Source organism: Homarus americanus, unplaced genomic scaffold, assembly GCF_018991925.1.
Source record: "Homarus americanus isolate GMGI-L3 unplaced genomic scaffold, GMGI_Hamer_2.0 scaffold15682, whole genome shotgun sequence".
Taxonomy (NCBI): Eukaryota; Metazoa; Arthropoda; class Malacostraca; order Decapoda; family Nephropidae; genus Homarus; species Homarus americanus.
This window is the reverse complement of record NW_024752436.1, coordinates 67,638-89,841: the sequence shown is the minus strand read 5'-3', so window position 1 is coordinate 89,841 and position 22,204 is coordinate 67,638. Positions and strand designations below refer to the sequence as shown.

The following is a 22,204-nucleotide window of genomic DNA, read 5'->3' as shown; positions in this document are numbered from 1 at the left end:
TCAAAGACTTAAGTAACTTATGTATCTCACCTAAGGGAGACAGACATATGATGTTTACTGATGGGTAAGATACTCAAAGACATCCTAAACACGGGTTAACTTACTGCATGTTCTATGGTCAGCAGACAGCGGTATACAACACACACAGTCTCACATAATCACTACTCCATCATCCTGTTCCTCCTACTACCATGCTCCACCATACGTATTTGAGCTACTCATTCATCAACTACTGTGCATCACCCTCTGAGAACACTAAAGAAAGGCTTGAAGGTGTTAGTTAAATCTAATGGTTTTTGGTTAAAAAATGAAACAAAAGATGTTTTCCCATAAGCGTCAAACAGACGAGAAACAAATTAACTCTTGGACTGGGAACAATACGGTAGTGAGACCAAGCGAAGGTAAGCCTAATTACCGTCAAGCCAGGTGCTGGAGACCGCCTGAGGCACCCACCTTCAATATTCAATTGTCATGTCTAATGTACCATCTATCATAGTGGTTGAAGAACAATGATACATTATAACGTCAACCACTTTAGACCTATAAATCATTATTTTCTTCAGTGACTTATGACACAAAGCTTTATGACGAGTATTTCAAAACTAATTTCTAGGAAAGTGATGAAAAATATTTTCCCATTATTTTAGAATTACTGTTATTTTATCACTCAACAGTACTGTGCTTACTGATGTACTATAATACGGCATAAAGTTATTAGATAATTTCTAAAATCATCTTGAGATCTTACAAAGCAGTTTATCTGTATGAATAATTATATTTCTGGTATATTTATGTTATGCGACGCTAGTTTAACACCGCCGACACTACAGTAGCCCTCAGCGTTGTGGTCAGTGTGAGTGTTTAGTTAGTACTGTATAAAGACGCCAGTCGGTCCACACTAGTATGCGTGAAAACTCACTGTGTTACATATATTCTAAAGTTATATATAAACAAACACTGTAACTATGTATGCTGCTCTACATTACTGACAGGACATACATATCATCCCTATGGAAAACAAACTCACGTTAAAACACATAAAATGACATTAAACAATGCAGTATCGTTTTAATATAAGTTTCTGTGATTTCCATAGTTGACATCTACGTTCATGAGAATCTTTTCATGATATAAAATTTGCCAATTTCCCAGAATCACAAACTTGTGTTACTTCCCAGAACTGTGGGGTAACGAGGCACCTGGACTAAGAGGGGCGGGCAGGACCGTCCTAGGAGGGTGGGGCCAGGGCAACTCAGCTGCTGCCCCAAAAAAAAAAATATATATATATATAAAAAAAAAAAAAAAAAAAAAAATATATATATATATATATATATATATATATATATATATATATATATATATATATATATATATATATATATATATATATATATATATATATATATATATATATCACGAGCCCTTCTCAATTGGTAATGACAGGGACAGAATATTACACATTATATACACGTGGAGGCTGACCCAAGCCGTCTGTCAACTGGGGATAATCTTCTGACCCAACCTTGGCCTAAACCAACCCTTCTTACCTGGGGATTATATTACACCATTGACACTGCTTTGATTACCTCCATTACCTCTATTACCTCCACATCTCCAGAAGTTGTATCAATACAAAGCAGCGCAAGGGACATTTGTTCCTGGTGACTCAGATCAAGGGTACAATCAAGAATAACTGCGTCGGACATGTTCTTGCATTGTAGGGTCAAATTTAGCCATCATTTCAATTAATCACAGAAAAATACCATTGTTAGGCTCAAACAGTCTGGAATTACTTCCACGAAGAGCACAGGTGGCGTAAGCCGTCAGGTCAGATTAACCAGTCAACAGGTAATGTGTCCGAGGTCACTGGGTCTAGTGCTGGGCCCCGCGGGGCCCCCACACGCGCGGGGCCCCGGGCGGTCGCCCCTGTCCCCCCCCCCCCACCCTAAAGGACGGGCCTGGGGGCGGGCACCTCACCTGAGATAACGTCACCAACTGATTTAGGGGAGTGGAATTTTAATCTTGACTTACATTAAGGAAACTCCAACTTATACACCATGCATCGTCAGGGAGAGTTACAGCTAAGGGAAAAAAATACTACTACTACTACTACTACTACTAATAATAATAATAATAAGACAACTGGCTCACTTTACCTACGACTCAAACCTTTTAAGGCGTCGAAAATGCCTTGGCAGTTTTGTAATACATAGAAAGAAAAAATAATGATCTCTTAACTCACTTAGAATATAGAAACAAATTTACAAAGAGACGTAACACGGAAAGTAACAACACTGAGAGACCCGACAACATCCCCTTAACAGGTCACACGGGAGCCCCCCCATCCCCACCTCTCTCTCTCTCTGTTATTATTAGTGCTCAGCTGTTGCCACCCTCGCTGACGGACGCCAGAGGGTGAGGGGACAGAGGGCGGTGCTACGAGGGGAAAACTGAGGCCGGGAGGTATACAGGAAGCAGAGAAGGGGAGCTAAGAGGTGGAAAGGATGGTGGGAAGGGGCTGTATTAATTAGCGGGAAGAAGGTGTGAGAGATGGAAGGTGAGGAAGAGTAAGCGAGGATGAAGAAGAAGCAGATAGGAGAGGTGTTAATAAGGGGAAGTGAGAGAGAGAAGGGGTAGATAAGAAGGGAGGTGTGAGAAGGTGAGGAAGTTAATGAGATGGGGAGGTTGATGAGAGTTGGGTGTGGGGCGATAGCTGAGGGGAGACAGACTAAGGGTGAGGGAAGGGATTTATTGTATGGAATGGGAGAGAAGGAAAGATGAGGAAAGGGAGAGAGGAGGGAAAATGAAGAGAGGGAGAGAGGAGGGAAGATGAGAAAAGAGAAGGGGGAAGGAAGATAAGGAGAGGGAGAGAGAAGGAGAATAAGAGACGTTGTTGGATGAGGAATTTGTCAAACCAACTTCAGAAAAATCACCTACAGACAAATTGCTCCTTGACAGTGTTTCACCAATGGTGAACTGTCCAATGGTAATGTGTTTGGTAGTGAGTTGCCAAGTATTAAACTGCCCCGTAGTAGACTGTCAATACTGGTGGGAAATTAATCAGTTGTAAATTTATCGATGGCGAATTGTCCGGCTGTAAAATTTCCGTTCACCAGAATAAACTCCTGGGCAGTACGATGCCAAATCTACGGGGTTGGAGTGCCAGTGACGGGCGTGAAGTGCCAAGGTAAGAGAGACACATGAGGACCTGCTGTGTAGAGTGTAGCTGAGGGCAGGAGTTGTGATGTAATAATAATAATAATAATCTATATATATATATATATATATATATATATATATATATATATATATATATATATATATATATATAAATAAAATAAAGAAGTATGTCTGTGTGTTTGTTTGTGTGTCCGCACGAGAATCTCGGAAACTACTTTACCGATCTGTAGTGATGATGGATGGTGTTATATGTAGTGATGATGGATGGATGTTATATGTAGTGATGATGGATGGTGTTATATGTAGTGATGATGGATGATGTTATATGTAGTGATGATGGATGGTGTTATATGTAGTGATGATGGGTGGTGTTATATGTAGTGATGATGGATGGTGTTATATGTAGTGATGATGGATGATGTTATATGTAGTGATGATTAGACAATAAAATAATAACAGTTTAATGCAAAAAATATATACTTTGCTGTACCGTTGTAGTGAAAAACATGGTGGAACTTACATACACCGTTAATGAACTATTGATGGAAGAAGAAGTTTTGGGGAATGAACAGTGAGACAATGTATTGTGGAGCCTCCCGGAGGGTGGCGTCCTGCCGTGGCCTAGCGGATGAGCCGTCCGGAGCGAACAGCGGACAGTCGGTCACAGGAAACAGATCAGGAAAGGGAATCCCGTCTTAATGCTGACAGATAGCAAACAGCAGAAAGGCCTTCTCTAGAAAATGATCAAGCGCATGAAATTCGTTTGAATGCTAATAGACAGAGAGCTGCGGGATCCAGAATTCTAAGAAAGAATACACAGTGGCATCCACTTGCAAGAGCAGCATTTAACTATGACAATGAGATAGAATATGAAAAGTATCCCTCTGTTGTCATTGGCAACATGGATAAGAAATGTGAACACTGCGGTGCAAAGAAGTATAAAGGAGAATCTGCTGGACTGTGCTGCTCTCATGGGAAAGTACGACTGCCAAATTTGGAAAAACCACCACAACCATTGAAGACTCTCATGCTGGGAACAACACCAGAGTCAAAACACTTCTTGGAAAATATACTGAAGTACAATTCATGCTTCCAGATGACATCCTTTGGAGCTACCAGAGTAGTTCGTGAGCACGGATACATGCCCACATTCAAAGTCCAGGGTCAAGTCTATCACAAAGCAGGATCCCTCTTACCACTGGAAGATGAGCAGGCAAAGTTCCTCCAAATCTACTTCATGGGAGATCATGAAAAGCAGGACTACTATCAGGTGTGGCAATATTCAAGGTGTCAGACATGACATTGTCCTATCTATCCAAGAAATGCTGCATGAGCGCAACACGTATGTACAGTCATTTAAAAATGCCCTGGAAAACATGCCTTCTGACGAGTACAAAGTCAGGATCAAAGCAGACACGACCCCTAAGGGAGAACATGAAAGAAGATGCTCCTGTAGTTGATGAAGTAGCCATCCTGATTGTCGGTCAAGAGTTTGAGAAACGAGACATCATACTCAAAGTGAGAGACGAGTCGCTCACAAAAAGAACATGATGCCACATGTACTGGAAGCTACAATACTGACAGGAAAAGCTAAAGGAGAGGACATTTTTATACCAAGGATACCTCTCATCACCACTGACCTGCCATTTCAGTTCAAGCGACTTCAGTTCCCGATTAAAGTGAGCTTTGCCATGACCATCTACAAAAGCCAGTCCCTAAAGATGGTTGGCCTAAACCTGGTGTTTCCTTGCTTCTCTCATGGACAGTTCTATGTTGGATGCTCCAGAGTGGGAACTGGCAAAAATATGTACATACTTGGTGCTAATGGCAAAACCAAGAATGTGGTCTACCTTAATGCACTACAGTGAGACAATGTGGAGCCTCCCGGAAGGTGGCGTCCTACCGTGGCCTAGCGAAAGAGCCGCCCGGAGGGCGGCGATTCCGCTAGTACGAATATAAAGAACAAAGAAGAAAAACACACATATATTAGACACACAGACAGACAGACACATAGGTAAATAGATAGATACGCTTATTTCACCCTCTTTCAATATGACCAACACGACACGGGCAAATGTCCAAATCGCCGTCAAGTTGTAGGTAGAAGAGAGGTCAGTCCACAGTAGCCAAATAACCATATACAGTGGCCAACATGTGAAGGAGACAGGCGGTGGGAGGGGAGAAGACTACTGTAGGGAGAGAGACTTCTGTAATCTGGCTGGGGGGGGGGGGGGCTATAATGGAATATTCTCGGGTGGTTGGACTTCACAGCGTGTTCCGGGAAGAACGAGCCAGCTGTGTGTGTGTGGCGGGACCGGGTGTTGTGAGCCGGCACGTGGACACACACACATCCCGAGAACAGTGACCGAAATAATACGTGTAAAGAGAGAGGACGAGAAGAGAAAGAGCTGTGAGGGGCATGAGGTCTCTGTACACATGAAGTAACTAGTAAGGAGAATGATCAGTCACTGAGGCACCTGTTTTTTGGGAAGCAAGTTTGGTAAGCTGTGTGATTATGGTGTTTCTAAGATACAGTAGAAGTTACTACTACACTTAAGACGATTTTCTAGCGTGAGAAAATATTTATTATGTCAAGCTTAGCGTTGGACTATTGCTTCTAATTATTCAGTAAACTTAATGAAATTTAATTAACTGTTTCCTGCATGTTAAACGTTTTCGTCATTACTAAACTGACCTGACCGGAAATAAACTCACTGGTTTTAGTGCCTTTTCTGGCAGGATGTTTCGCTATATGACACACAATATGCTGTTTTGTTTATACCAATATGACAACGAGTTTGTAGGTAATAAGGCTCACATAATACCTGTTTCTTGATTCACTGGGACATAGTTTAAGCAATTTTTGTTTTCAGTCAAGAAAACACCGAAAGTGAACTAAAAAACCGCGACTGCTGAATGTTGAGGTCTTATCGTCTTCCAAATTTACCAACATATGAATAGCATTTAGTTGAGAATAGAATATAGTTGAAAATTATAGTTTCTTTTCGCTAAATTAGCGTACACTTTGCAATAATAAATAGGTCCCCACGGCTGACCCAACACTCATGTAATGTTGTAATTCTATAACTCCAATAAAATTCTTTTGGTTAATTTTTATTATTACATCGTGCTTTTGGCTGTACCTTTGTTATTTACTTTTCATACTAATGTTTTCAATCAGGAAGATCCTTATATCTCCTAGAACTGTGAAACACAACCGTAGTGAAGCAATACCCCACCTAATGTCTTTCTACAGTTGGGTAACATTCAAATCTGTAATTATTGTAACTGAAATTCTGAGAGGCAAGAAACATTACAGATACTCAGATCAGCCCCCAGTAATGACAATCAGTGTGATTTAGTTCATTAATAAATAGAAGTTGTTTACCCAAGTGACGTAAACTGAATTGCATTCTAATTGACACCACATTTTTTATTTTGTTTTATGGTTATTATCTGAGCATTATTGAGGTTTGTTTCCATTTACTGTTACGGTAGATTATGAGAGATGTCACTGGGACATAAGGTAAAAATTATTGGTTCTACTCGCCTGTGTGTTAACAGGAAAATCTCAGTAAGTTTCCAGCAACAGATTTACGTGTTTTTGTTTCTTTTATCCAAACCTCAGCCAGGAGTTATGAGGCAACATGCTGTGGACAAGGGTATGAAATAATCCTCAAACTCAATGAGATTCTTAGGAATATATTGAAATCCACGACAAGAAAGTATAAGGTTTGTAAAGTTTAAGTAAGGTTCATTCGTATATTTTTCGAGGGTGTCAGTGTCTCGACTCATCCCGAAGGAGGACACATATGATAATATATTGTAAACAAACCTCATCAGCAGCACGACTACAGTATGAAGGGCAAATAATATATTTTTGTTGAAATATTTAAACTAAGTTGTCATTTGCTCGTCGTTGCTTAACCTTCGTCAAGTAAATTCACAAGTGTAAGAAAAACAGCTGACATCTTCTCGGTTTGGACAAGTTTACTAAAGCAGCAAACATTTTCTCTGTACACTTATTACACGAGAACCCGACTAAGGTTATAGTGTGATAGTGAGTGGCTGCTTCACCACTGTTCTGTATATCATTACCTTCCACAACAAATCGTATAAGCTGGATAAAAATGAAGTAAAATAATTTCGTACTTTTTTATACACGCCATCAAACGGCTCCGTTAAGAAAAAGTCAACTAGATTTTACGGTGATGTAAACGATGTTACACCCAGGCGACGCCATTACTAGTCTCTTCCACTAGCCAGCGCTCTCCTGGACAGTGGGTATTGCTTAATAGGAAGTGTATTGCACAAAAATGCCATAAAAAGTGACCCTTTGAAGTTCTCTGTGTACATTATATATATATATATATATATATATATATATATATATATATATATATATATATATATATATATATATATATATATATATATATATATATATATATATATATATATATATATATATATATATATATATATATATATATATATATATATATATATATATATATATATATATATATATATATATATATATATATATATATATATATATATATATATATATATATATATATATATATATATATATATATAGTCTTTACAGAATGCTAATAATGGAAAATCACCTAGAGAGCACAGTTTAATAATCGTTAATAACAACAGGTCTGGGACAAAGAAGAACATCTAGTCACTTATTCTTCTTATTTCTTAAAGTTTCGGCTATCGCAAAGCATTTGACAGAGTACCACATCAGAGGCTTCTGAGAAAAATTAAGGCTCATGGTATCGAGGGGAAAGTTTTAAATTGGATAAAATCATGGCTCACCGATAGAACGCAGAGGGTCAGCGTAGATGGTGTTAAATCTGAGTGGGGCCGTGTAACCAGTGGGGTTCCCCAGGGGTCAGTACTGGGCCCACTCTTGTTCATAATCTACATAAACGATTTAGATACTGGGATCAGCAGTGACATAAGCAAGTTTGCGGATGACACCAAAATTGGGCGGCAAATTAATTCAGGGCAGGATGCAAATGCATTACAGGAGGATCTAAATAAACTGCAGGGTCTGAAAAATGGCAAATGAAATTCAACCAGCAAGTGCAGCGTACTTAATATTGGAAGAACAAATACTTATAATGTATACAGCCTTAACAACATCAACCTAGAGAAGTCGACTTGTGAAAGAGACCTAGGGGTACTTGTAAGCCCGAACCTACGGCCTAGAAAACAGTTCGTTAATGTTCGAAATAAGGCAAACAGAGTATTGGGTTTTATATCTAGAAGTGTAAGTAACAAGAGTGCAGAGGTCTTATTGCAACTATATCTTGCGCCAGTTAGGCCGCACCTCGATTATGCGGTTCAGTTTTGGTGCCCCTATTATAGAATGGATATAAATTCACTAGAGTCGGTGCAGCGAAGAATGACAAAAATGATTCAGGGACTTAGAAACCTTCCATATCAGGATAGGTTAAAGAAACTTAACTTGCATTCCCTAGAAAGACGAAGAGTGCGGGGAGATATGATAGAAGTATTTAAGTGGGTGAAAGGAATCAATTAAGGGGATATAGATAAAGTTCTTATAATATCCGAGCAGGATAGGACTCGGAGCAACGGATTCAAGTTGGATAAGTTTAGGTTTAGGAGGGAGATAGAAAGAAACTGGTTCACAAAGAGGGTGGTGGACGAGTGGAACAAGCTTAGCAACTTTGTAGTAAGTGCGGGAACTCTGGAAAGTTTCAAAAGGAGGCTAGATAGATTCATGGATGATAGAGAGTGGTAGTAACTCTCGACAGGAGCTGCCATGCACAGGCCAACCGGCCTATTGCAGACTCCATATGTTCTTATGTTATGTTCTTATGTATGTTTTAATGTTCAAGCAACAGCACTAATATAGCCCTGGGCAGGTAGTGATCTCCTGATTCTTTACCTTCGCCGACAAATGGGTTACTTCCACTCCCTTGGCAGGTTACTAGATTACCAAAAGGTTGTTTCACCGTCGGGAAGAACACCCGATAGTGTACTCATATACAAGGAAGGAATCCAACCCTCCCCCCAGGTCGAACCCGTGAAAATTTATAAGAACATAAAAATGGAGGAAACTGCAGCAGGCCTATTGGCCAATGTTTACCTATCTCGCGCCTAAATCTAAATTTGTCTAATTTAAAACCATTGCTATGAGTTCGCTTCTGGTTGGATAGTTTGAGTACCTTTGTAATGTCCCTTTTGTTTAGCCTTGACTTCCATTTATATACCTCTATCATATCGCCCCTCACTCTACTTCTCTCGAGGGAGTGCAAATTAAGATGCTTTAACCTGTCTCTGTACTCAAGGTTCCTAATGCCCCGGATTAGTCTTGTCATTTTCTTCTGAATTATTTCCAGGGATTCTATATCCATTCTGTAGTACGGTGACCAGGACTGAACTGAGGTCTCACAACCGCAAGATATAGTTTTAGGATGATCTCGCTAGTCTTGTAACTAACATTCCTTTGTATGGACCCAATTACTTTGTTAGCCTTAATGAACCCAAGTACTTTGTTCGCTTGTGAGCCGAAGCCTCTATGAACAGTCCTTCCCGTTTGAACTCCCACGCCGTGAGGGAGACCATGAAGCCGTGTGAGCGATGGCCGGGTGAGACACTGGGAGATGAGGTGGCACTGGGCCAAGTGTTCCCACGGTGACAGTGAGGGGGGAGTTATCCAGGGGGTCGTAGGGGTCAGGATGAGGAGAGTAAGAGGAAAATGAGACCATGAAGAAGATAGTGAGAGGAAGAAGGGATGGGGGAGCAGGAAAGAGTTGGGGGGGAGGTGATGAGGGGGGGGTGAGAGATAGGAGAGTGAGGGATGAGGGGAGGAGAAGAGGATGATGAGGAGAGAGGAATACAGTGAGTAAATAGAAAATTCTAAGCGTCACACTCATCACTAAACAGGTCATGAGGTACCACACCTACCACTGCAGGTCATGAGGTACTGTCACACTCATCACTGCAGGTCATGAGGTACTGTCACACCTATCACTGCAGGTCATGAGGTACTGTCACACCTCATCACTGCAGGTCATGAGGTACTGTTACACTCATCACTGCAGGTCATGAGGTACCGTCACACTCTATCACTGCAGGTCATGAGGTACTGTCACACTCATCACTGCAGGTCATGAGGTACTGTCACACTTATCACTGCAGGTCATGCGAGGTACCGCCGCACTTCATCACTGCAGGTCATGAGGTACCGTCACACTCATCACTGCAGGTCATGAGGTACCGTCACACTCATCACTGCAGGTCATGAGGTACCGTTACACTCATCACTGCAGGTCATGAGGTACCGTCACACTCATCACTGCAGGTCATGAGGTACCGTCACACTCATCACTGCAGGTCATGAGGTACCGTCACACTCATCACTGCAGGTCATGAGGTACCGTTACACTCATCACTGCAGGTCATGAGGTACCGTCACACTCATCACTGCAGGTCATGAGGAACCGTCACACTCATCACTGCAGGTCAAGAGGTACCGTCACTACAGCCAGTGCATCACCGTCACATATGCTACCAGGTCAACAGATACGGTGTCATCGTCCTGAGGTGGTCTGAGGCGGCATCAATACAGGTCAGAGGTCAGGTTACCAAGAGCGTCAGGTCAAACTGGGTTGACGGAAGAGGCAGTGTCAGTGTTGATGTGGCTGAGTTGTGTATGTAGCCATAAGTAGTTAAGAGGAAATATTATTTAGAGGGAAACCATATACGGTGTATGGCCTACTGTGGGTGTCCAGGATGACCGTCTCTTGTTTAAGATTAGACATAGCGAGGATGAATCTGTCTTACATAACTCTCTCTGAAGGTAATAAGCCTTAAGTGTTCCTGTCTTGAAACTTTCTTCCTGTGATCACATGTTGGTTATATTTGTCTTAAGAGTATATATAAATGTTTCTCTATATAGGATATTAACATGATCTTGGTTGTGGGTCGAGTACTGATATTGAAACAGTTTATTTAGCCAGAAATATACAGATACAGAGTGGATAATAATAACAATATTAACATGGCTGGGCCTGTTGAGAGCCTGAGCTCTTTTAGTGGCACTGATACTATACAATATACTGCACATTTATCTCAAAGAAGTATTACGTATCATGGTGGTTGTAAAATTACATATGAGAATGTTACCACGGCTATCACTTTTATTTATTTATTTATTTATTTGTTTATTTATAAGAATATACATATTTTACAGTGGAGTTGATATTCAGTAATCTGATAAATGAGGGAAGCAACACACCAAGGGTATTAGTTTGTATATAAAGAAGCTCAGAAATTCTTAACTATCCCTTGTGTTCAATATGATCTGATTAAAAAAAATATCTGTACCGTTCACTAATCTGTATTTTCTTGTTTCCAGATTTTCATGTGCCGAGTGACAGCCAGTGTGCCAAGATGAAACCCACCTCGAATCCTTGAAGTTACTCCAAAACTGTGCGAACATTTTCTACGAATGTGGTATAAATCTACGTTTTCTATGATGGAAATGAACCTGGTGCAAATAGGGACACGATGGAAAGAGACTGTTATATGTGTGACCTTATTAGTCAGTGTTGCTTATGCAGAACAGAGATTTATTCAGGAGCCCGAGAATGCGACGGCAAAACACGGAGAGAACGTGACGCTGTCTTGCAAGGTGGAGGATCGGAAGGGCACGGTACAGTGGACCAAGGATGGCTTCGGGCTGGGGTCTGACGAGGACCTGCCCGGGTACAGCAGATACAGAATGATAGTCGACGATAATCATGGTTAGATTAATTTTTATTTCTAACTCAAATTAACTCTAACATTACGTCATATTTCTGTGTAGTATGCCAAGTTTTATAATTCTCTTCGGTGTTGTCTATCTAATCCCTCCTCAAACAACTAAACCAGCAACACCATTTCCTCACGCTATACACACTGTCAGCACGTTCACAACTCTTTGTGTCTAAAACAAACATCATACCACTTTGAAAACTACCTAGTAGGCAGTAGCCAGCAGATATGGAAGTGTTCTTTATATGAGCTAACACTATGTACAAACGCTTGGCTCTATCGTCAAATGTCCTTGGATAAGTCCATTCAGTGATCCAAGTGCCAGAACACCGCTCTCGACAAAGACATAACTCCTATCCGAACCACGAAGAATATACCCAAGGCCCTTGAATTAAGCAAGTTTAATATGGAACGATTCACAACAGACATATAATCTATTGGACTTGAGAGGACTGGGCTTGCAAGTCAGATATAACGACTGCAGATCATACGTGACGAGATGAAAACTTCCATTAAATTTGAAGTATCAACATTTATAGCAGTATCAACAAAATGGTTACTTCATGTAAGTTACATTTCATGGTGTAGGATTAAACATTTAAATGAAAAATATTTACTATGGCTAGAACGGAAAACTATGAGCAAATTTGACACACAATAAAATCATCTGTTAGCATATTCAGCATATTTGGGGATTATGACGTATCGTTAAATAAAGACAAATTCCAAACTAACATGCAGGTTTAGGCGAGCTAGAGTTGTGCAGCTGAGAGCTACACACATTGTTAAGTAAGAATCAATGACTAAACCTTCCTCACTCTGACTCATAAATCGACCTGACTCCTGGACTATAATACCAGTCTTTCCATTTAGTCAAAGTTGTTACACTTGAACCTGTCTTGTTGTTGACTGAAAGTATGTCACAACAACGTTATTATTAGCTAAGGTGATCATAATGCTGGTGAAGGTATTCGGAAGGTAAGTTTCAAGGGGCATTAATAGATCAGTCTAGCGAGTCCTTATACAGTACTGCGTCTATGTCTCCATCAAGTACAGTACTGTATGTTGGAACAGAGAATTCTTCATATTTGATATTTAGACGTCGTCCTCCGCTCCAGTTATGTTTTATTTCACGGGTTTTACCGCCGTTTATCCCCCACTCTCTTCTTCCTCTCACCTCATTCGTTTAGACAAAAATTATTATCGCCTTAATCCATTCCACATGTTCGTATCACCATAAAGCTGTATCCTTCACATTCTCTGTTCTGACAAGCTTCTTATTTAATTATCCCCACTTCCTAGATTCTTTATTCTTGTTATTTCACTCCTGAAAAAGAACGTCATCTTGTCTTACATCCTTTAGAATACATTTTAAGAATAAAGTGAACGTCTCGTGCCAACACGCTCCTTTCTTCTCTTGCAGGTTATTTACCTGTCAACACTCTTCTTGCAACCCCCAGTAATTTGCTTACCTTTCAAAACTCTCCCAGCTCAAGTTCCTTCTTCTGAACACTTTAACTAAACCTTTTTTATCTCGCCTATCTCTTAATATCTGTTAACATTTTCTTCAGTATAAATATATATATATATATATATATATATATATATATATATATATATATATATATATATATATATATATATATATATATATATATATATATATATATATATGGAGGGAGAGAGAGAGAGAGAGAGAGGTTACATCAGTACTGCTTCTAACGAGCCGTCAGGCCTATAGACCACACTCAATTCAATTTTACCTGAAGATTAGACACTCCTGCTTATGTCACCTTGATATTATAATGCAATCTTCCCTAATCTAACCCCCAGGTAGCATCAGGACTGTTAAACATCAGGTTAAATAAGCTGGGGTGTCTAATCTTTAGGTGATCTCTCTTTCAATGAGCTAGAGACTTTGTACAGTGTCTCAACGCACGTGAAGAATGTAACCTAAAGAATTTTACTCAAAGAAATATTATCTGAGGTCTCTATTTTAAATTCTCAGCCTAAAAGTTTTTACTTCATAAGCACAACCTCAGAATCTCGCCTTCAGAGTAACAGCATCAGAATCTCGTTGGGCACTGTGAAGGTGGACCAGGTGGCCTCATGCAGGTCAGCCCTGTGAAGGTGGACCAGGTGGCCTCATGCAGGTCAGCCCTGTGAAGGTGGAGCAGGTGGTCTCATGCAGGTCAGCCCTGTGAAGGTGGAGCAGGTGGCCTCATGCAGGTCAGCCCTGTGAAGGTGGAGCAGGTGGCCTCATGCAGGTCAGCCCTGTGAAGGTGGAGCAGGTGGCCTCATGCAGGTCAGCCCTGTGAAGGTGGACCAGGTGGCCTCATGCAGGTCAGCCCTGTGAAGGTGGAGCAGGTGGTCTCATGCAGGTCAGCCCTGTGAAGGTGGAGCAGGTGGCCTCATGCAGGTCAGCCCTGTGAAGGTGGAGCAGGTGGCCTCATGCAGGTCAGCCCTGTGAAGGTGGAGCAGGTGGCCTCATGCAGGTCAGCCCTGTGAAAGTGGACCAGGTGGCCTCATGCAGGTCAGCCCCTCTACTCCTCTCACTCTTTGATCGGGATATATGTCCTGGTATTACGAATGCCGTCTGTTCTGTTTGGCAGCATTGTTGGCATGCCATTGTTGGCCCCAAGAAGCTCCGGGAGATTACGGCGGAGATACCTTCTGGATGTGTCCCTGAATGCCTAGGATATGGGAGACTATCTGGGCCAGGCTCCATATTGGCCACTTTATGCTGCCACAAGGCCACATGATGACCCTGGAACCCCAAGCAGTTTGCGGTGACCGTATAGTCTCTTTGACTATAAAATATTTGATGATTGTTTGTTCAATCTGTGTTTCTGGTCACCTTAAGGGGCGGCACCTGTCCGAGGGTTGTCAGCCCATAATATAGTGTTTGGTTCTCTGGCCGGGTGTTAGATCCTGGTGTTCTTTGGTTCAGTGTATAGGCTGTCATCCTCCCTTAATCAAATTCATATTTTATCATAATTTTTAGTTCATTGTTGCCTCTACCTGTATTTTATCTTACTTTTTTGGCTAGATTTTTTCTTCTTCTTTTTTTCTTCTTTTTTTGTGCTCGACTTCATATGACTGAACTGCTGAGATGCCAGATGTACAGTAATTCAAAATAGTATCTGCCAGGATGTCCCGGGAGGGTTGGTATGTGTGGCTCTGTGGTATACTGATCCTACTTTATTTGGTAATAGAACATCATATTAATTACGCCGAAATAAATACACATGTCTCAATATCTATCATCCGCGGTCTCCTAATGTTTCACACAATGAGTGGACTGATACATTTTTGAGATGCTGTACGTCTCTTAGATAAACCAAAACATTGCCAGAGTTTACCATCCAGAGACTTATTTCAGAGCATCCACTTGAGAATCTCCCTCAGAGTCTCGTCATTAGAATTTCGGCCATGGAATCTTTCCTTCAGATTATTTTACTTCAGAACATCACCTTGAAAGCTTTTCCTTGAGAATCTCTCCTTGAAAACCTCTACTAAAGGCTCCTACCCTCAGAGTATCACCTTCAGAACCTTGCCGTCAGGTACAGTGGTGTGTGTGTGTGTGTGGTGAGGTCAGCTGAGATGACTTAAAGTAGTCCTTGGTCTTCAAGCTGCACACTCTTTACCTAAACAATCTTTCTATTCAGTTTATTTATTTCGAGAACATTATTTTAAAATATCTGTAATTTTCTATAGATAATATTTGGTTTAACCACTAAATATCTGTTAGTGTATTCTAGTTAACTCTTATGTCCTGTATATTTTACCCAAGGCTTAGTGTACAATGTGCTGTATCCATGCTATTCCTAACATGTTATCAGGCCTGCATGACCCACTTACCAATCCTCTCCCAGCACACATTTTTGTTCTCTATTTCCCCCCATTTCGACTTATTACTCAAAATTCTGTCCACTTCCCTGTCAACCACTTCACAATACAATCTCATATTCTGATTGCTCTTTTCTTTTCCATTATAACTTTTGGTGAAATTATTTAAGGCTTTCCAAATTTAGTCTCTTTCCTCCTTTCTTCCATATCTCACTCCCTGTGACACATTCTTGGACTGAGCCGGTTGTATTCCATCACACTTTAACCTCTATGCCATCTTTTGTTTTTACTTTTCACACACTGATGACTTTATGGCCCTCACAGGCCCCCAGCAGCCTTCTCTTTTTGCTCATGAACATAAGTTCCATTCTTTTGTGCCTCAGTCACCCTTTTTCAATATCCTCTTTACATCCACTACTATTACTACTACTACTACTACTACGGGGCCTCCGGCCTCCCCCAATAGCCACACCTTCGCCGCCATTTTGTTACCTTAAAATTAAATATCCTAATACATAAGTAGCTACCCTAGCTGTGTTGAGTTAGTTGAGCCACAGATCTATGCGGCATTCAGTGACTGTTGCCTCATAGTCAATATCAGCAACTGTTGTCGGCTTTGGGGCCGATGCTTTCGTTCCCCTGAGGCAGAGCAAAGCAGATCTAAGGAAAGATAAGGACAGTCGACATCTCATCCAGGCTGTAACATAATTTCTGGGCTGCTGCTTCTGTTCGAATAGCACCTCCGCGAGTCTGGCATAGAAGCAGCTTGCACTTGGTCCCATCCCCCCAGAGGCTGTGAACACCAAAGGAGTGAAGCTGCCTTGATCAACGTTCTGAATTCTCTCCCGATATGCCCTTATCTTGTCGTTCCCGTTCCTTCTGTGTGCAGCATCGAGAGCTAAGTTACGGTGACATGCGGCCATGGCATAAAAAATCCTGATGTCGAAGAAGACTCGCTGTCCCCGCGTCCAGAATCCTCGAACACTGACGTCAACACAGGCTTCGTTGGATGTGTTTGAAGTCCTATGTTGGAAATTCTCAGTGTCCAATGGAAGGAAGGTCGGTTCTACCCTGACATCACAACAGAATATTTTCAACATATTTGCTGTGAGATCCCTTACTTCGTCATGCCTCATGCATATGAAGCCCCCTTTCTTGCACTCCATGGCGTGATCGACGTCATAGGAAGAGCCACACACGCATTGTGAGGGCAAACCTTCTACTGGCCTACCGTACCTTAGAGCAATGGCATCTGTAAATTCTTGTTTATTGAGACTGAAACCATTTTCCCTTATCAGTAACGTAGTTAACCAGTTCGAGGCGCCCACCTCCTGCGCTATAGCTACTTTTTTTCAAATTCTCTGGTACTTGCAGCATCAGTTGCTGCAATTTATCACTTTGGCCGTGCTCTCGTTCTGTCGAAATGGACCTTCGAATCTTGTTTACTTCATTGGTATCTACCTCACCTGTTGCGTTCTGAGGGTCATGTGGTCAGTAAGGGCTGTCGTGAGCTAAACTGAGTTTTGATGTTCGGTGGCAGCATTTTCCTCTGGATTGGTCAATCCCATTCCTACCAGACTCGGTGGTAGTGCAAGGAGTGATCTTTCTGCTGGTGTTAAGTAAAGGCGTTTCACTAATTTGGGAATGAAATTGACGCTGATAGCTTCTTCCAGAGGGTGGAGGAGGGGTCCGATATCAGGGATAGTGCGCATCAGGTAGTTCCAGCGATGCTTGACTTCATGGGTGAATGCCGCAAAACCCGCTTGTGGCTCTGTGTTAGCAATATCAGACAGAGCTTGGATTTCCCTAAACCACTCATTCACATTTCCCGTTACGTACTCGGTCTTGAAGTCCGTCATGCCGATTACTACGTCTAGGTGTCTTTAGCCATCCTTTGTTATTTTGACACCTCACTTCCACCGAACACCTCCATTGCCCGTTCATAATGTTCTGGCTTCACAATGAGGAAGGACTTGCTGGCGTTTGGGTGGTACCCTATTTGTGGGCCTTGTGATGTTACCAAGTCCCACCACTTTTTGATGTCCTCCACTTTTTCTGCGCCTGTAAGGAGCAGAAAAAAAAGAAGCATACACCACTTGCTTGACCTCGGTTGTTTCAAATTTTATTGTGTGTTGGAGCACGGATAGGCCTATTGCATACATTGCTATTGCAACAGGGTCCCCTTGCGTTCTTCCCTCGGTTGACTGTATGATGCCATCACCTCTTAAAGCCTTGGTGTTTACTATACTGTATAGAGGTCTGATGGATTCCTATAAGTGTTTTCAACATACATTGCAAAGCTTGGACACTTGATCTTGATGTGCAGTGCGGCCCTGAGGTTAAGTATGTTGAATGCACTTGAAGCGTCCACCAGGAGAACGGCCTCACAATCACGCGACTCAAATATCGTTCTCATGACGTGAGTGGCAGCTCCCCCTCCAGCCTGGTGGCCAACACAAACTTGCAGGTTCCCTGCTGCTGCCCTGACATCATCCTCTATCACCTCCATTATGCATTTTCCGATGATCTGCCTCAGCACTTGCCCCACCCCTATAGGCCTACATCCTGGATTCTTATCCAGGGGAATGAGGCGGCAGGCTGTCAGAGCATGGAGATGTTGGCAACACGAGGTTGCTAGCTTTCTTGCAAGGGCAGCAATGGTGGGATAGTCACCCTGGAACCTGATGCCTTCGTCTTCACTTGCAGGGGGATGTTTTTCCTTCGGTTGTTTTAATGTCTCTCTGTTTATTGGCAGAACCCCACCGGAGGATTCCTCTGTGAGAGATCTTACCACCAAAGATACTTTTTCCACACGCATTTTGTTTCCAAACTTTCTTGCAACGTCATCGGTGTTTTGCTTTCCGTCTCCTATAAATTTTAGTCTCTCCTGCAGTGTTCTTGCTTCACATAGGAGATCATCAAGGCCCCCATTGTGCCACATTGTCAATTTTCTCTTCATTGCTGCCGCATTTTCTTTGTGCTTAGTCTTCGTGTGTGTCCTCTGACAGAATAGATGTGGTATTATTGCCAGTATTTGAAGAGCTTAAGGGGCAAGGAAGCAGTCCTGAGTGTACTCGGTTATGAGGCGAGTCATCTCCTGAATAATTTCTTTGGTGGCCATACACTAGGGTGGTTCAAACAGGTTAGCTGGCGACCACTTGACAATTTCTGAGTAAGTTTCTTTAACCCATTTGTTCACACTTTCCATCGACATGCCATTCCACTGTGGTGGCTGTCTCTCATTCACCTCGTGGACATCTGCTACTATTGGAGCAGCGTTTATTGGTACTATACATTTTCAGGTTGAGTAGACTCACTGCTATCATTTAGGATATCATCGGGCGGTTGGGTCCCGGCGATATCCACTGTGGCCTCCTGCGTCGGCTCCCTGCCATGTGGGTTCCGACAATTGTTTCCCTTTCTGCAAACCACACATGGTCGGTTGTTTCTCGCACAATCACAGCTAGTGCAATTTTGGTTCTGGCTAGCACAGACGCAACAATGTCTGTTACCCGGCATAGTGTTCTGCACTTTGGGCGACAGTTACGTCCTCCTCCGACATCTGCTTTAGTCCCATGCAGAAGAAGAAACTAGTTCTCATGAGGAAAGGGCAGAGAGGTGACAGGCTGGACTGCTGTGTCCGGGTAGTAGGGGCATACGTGCGCGCGTGGGCGTGTACTACTACTGCTAATATAATAATAATAATAATAATATAATAATAATAATAATAATAATAATAATAATAATAATAATAATAATATTAATAATGATAATAATAATAATAATAATAATAATAATAATAATAATAATAATAACAATAATAACAGTAATAATAATAATGAAAGATATATTGTTGTTAAAATAGCTATTAAATTACGCCACACCATACACGATGGACGATGGCTGATATTATTATCATAGTTGTGACATAATGTTTCAAGGTTTATAAAAGGTTTTGTAAGATCGTCTTTTTGTATGACAAGTTTACATTCTGCCATTCTATCATGTTAAGTTATTCTAATAACCATTCTAAGTTATGTGACAAGTTTTAGTCTTCTTTCTTATCATACCTGTATGTTAATTTGGCTAAATATCATGACTTATACCATTTTCCTCAGGTGTGTATAACCTGTACATCCAGCCGGTGTTAGTGGAGGACGATGCTGTGTACCAGTGTCAGGTCGGAGGCGCTGAGGGGGAGAGGCACCTCACCTCCGCGAACGCAAAGCTCACCGTCTACTTCCCCCCCAAGGACACCGACGACCAGGTCATTACAAAGTTTTGGTGGTGAAAAAGTTTTACTCAGGAAACCATTAGATAATACAAGATAAATTTACTGATATAGCAAGAGGGAGGTGCTGTAGAGTGTGGGGGGGTCTTTCAAATGGAGGAGACGCGAGGTAGTTCATGAGTCAATGTGGGTCTAGAGACGGATTAAGAATGACTTGGGCCCCGGGTGGTGGGGCCCCCTTCCCTCATGTTGACATCCTGCAGTAAATTTCACTGGTGGACTACGTGACAGAACATTACACATTCTTGTCGTATTTTATTTGGCTTCTGATAAAACACATCCAACAAACTACATAATTATCACAACCAATATTTTGATGAAACTCTGTCAGCTTAAGTCTTTTGAACGTGTTACACAGTTCAAATGCATTAAATTGAATTTTTCATGCAACACTAAATAAACATTATGTTGTTATACTGGTAAGATATGTACCCCCTCTAAGCCTGGGCCCCTCCCCTGCCTGGGTCAAAGGAGTGATGAAGGTGTTGCTGGATCATGAGTTAGGTCATAGGTCAAGAGGGTTGTGACGTTGATTCAAGATGAAGGTGATCTTAGGTAACATATCAAGGTAAGAGATAGTAGTAACGCTATTAAATGACGGAACTTACTTTTATCAGAAGCCAAACTTTAGGGTCGTTTATCTCCTAAGTGCCAGACAAACTTATCAAAGAACAGTAACAAGCGGAAACTATCACAGTTGGGTAAGAAGCTGCTAATGAATAAGTTAAACTTTTAACGATAATTATCACTCGAGTAAGGTAGATCACTGAGAGTCATCCGTCATTAAAGAATAAACACTATGATTCATACTGTCCAAAGCAGCTTCACCCAAACCTATTCAAGTTACCAACTACAACCTTTATACCTCCTTCCGTTCTAAGGGAGGTGTATGCGCCTACTGCAACACACGTACACCTATAGCTCGACTCACGGATCTTGAATCTTCTCTTTATGATGTCATCTGGCTCAAAATATCTCTACCTACTGTGACTATTTTCCTTTGTTTCTTATATTGTTCTCCCAACTCGACCAACTATTTCGAACTCTTTGACTATCTCACTTCTTGCTATGAGTCGTTGCTATCCACACACCATTAATACCGAGATCCTCTACCAAGGGGATTTCAATGACCCAGGTGGAGCTGAGGCACTCTCTTTTTCCATACTTAATGATTTGGAACAAATCATAAAATACCCTACCTGCGTTCCTGATCGACACGATCAACTTCCTAACATTCTTGATCTTTGTTTTACCTCTAACCCATCACACTATTCAAACTCAATTTCTGCCCCATTAGGGTCTTATGATCACAATCATATTTCTATTAAATCAAACTGGGACGGCCACCTCCTCACCCCCCTCTAAACGTCAACTATGGTACTATCGGAGGGCAAACTGGCAATCCTTGCGAGAATAATATTCTTCACCAACTTTTCTTGGGATGAATGTTGCTTTTCAACTCGGGACGCCTCGGAATGTACTGACAGCTTTGCTGGGGTTATACAGGGCGGTATGAGTGCATTTGTCCCATCTTCTACCAAAACTTTCATTTTATAATCATTGTTTGATCGCTCCTGCTCTCTTGCATGCAGGGAGAGAGATAGGGCATATCGAGCTATGAAATTATCTGCTTTTACTATTACCCACTCATTTTCATTATTTCTAGGAATCGTTGTAAGGCTATTCTTCGTTGGGCCAAACGGAATTTTATAAAAAGAAGGACCGCTGTCCTGACTAATTCTTCCTTAAATCCTTAAATCCTTCTGGTCCTTAACCAAAAAAAAAAAATTGTAATAACTTTGCACTTCTTCTTTTCCTCCTCTCTTCCGATCAGACAACTCTATAGTCAACTCTCCCCTGACAAAGCCAATTTCTTTGGCACCTTATTCTCCACTAACTCCACCTTAGACGATTCCTACTCTATCCATCCTACCCCTGCACCTCCTACTGAGCCTATGCACTTTCCTATAATCTCCACTTGCAGGGTTGCCGGTGTGTTATCTAGGTTGGATTTGAGTAAGGCGCATGGACTGGACGGAATACCCCCTCGTGTTCTGAGGGTGTGTGCTGAAGCTCTGG

At 41.6% G+C, this 22,204-nt stretch overlaps 1 protein-coding gene across 4 annotated transcripts in view; it reads left to right on the top strand.

Annotated features, from left to right (window-relative positions):
* Window positions 1–22,204, top strand: part of LOC121855089 (irregular chiasm C-roughest protein-like) — a 222,377-nt gene that overhangs the window by 139,341 nt on the left and 60,832 nt on the right. For all 4 annotated transcript variants that reach the window (XM_042349917.1, XM_042349919.1, XM_042349918.1 and 1 more), the window contains exons 3-4: window positions 11,588–11,975; window positions 19,953–20,101. In XM_042349917.1, coding sequence (XP_042205851.1) covers window positions 11,681–11,975; window positions 19,953–20,101 — 444 coding nt within the window. In that variant the 5' untranslated portion in view covers window positions 11,588–11,680. The remainder of the gene's footprint in view (window positions 1–11,587; window positions 11,976–19,952; window positions 20,102–22,204) is intronic.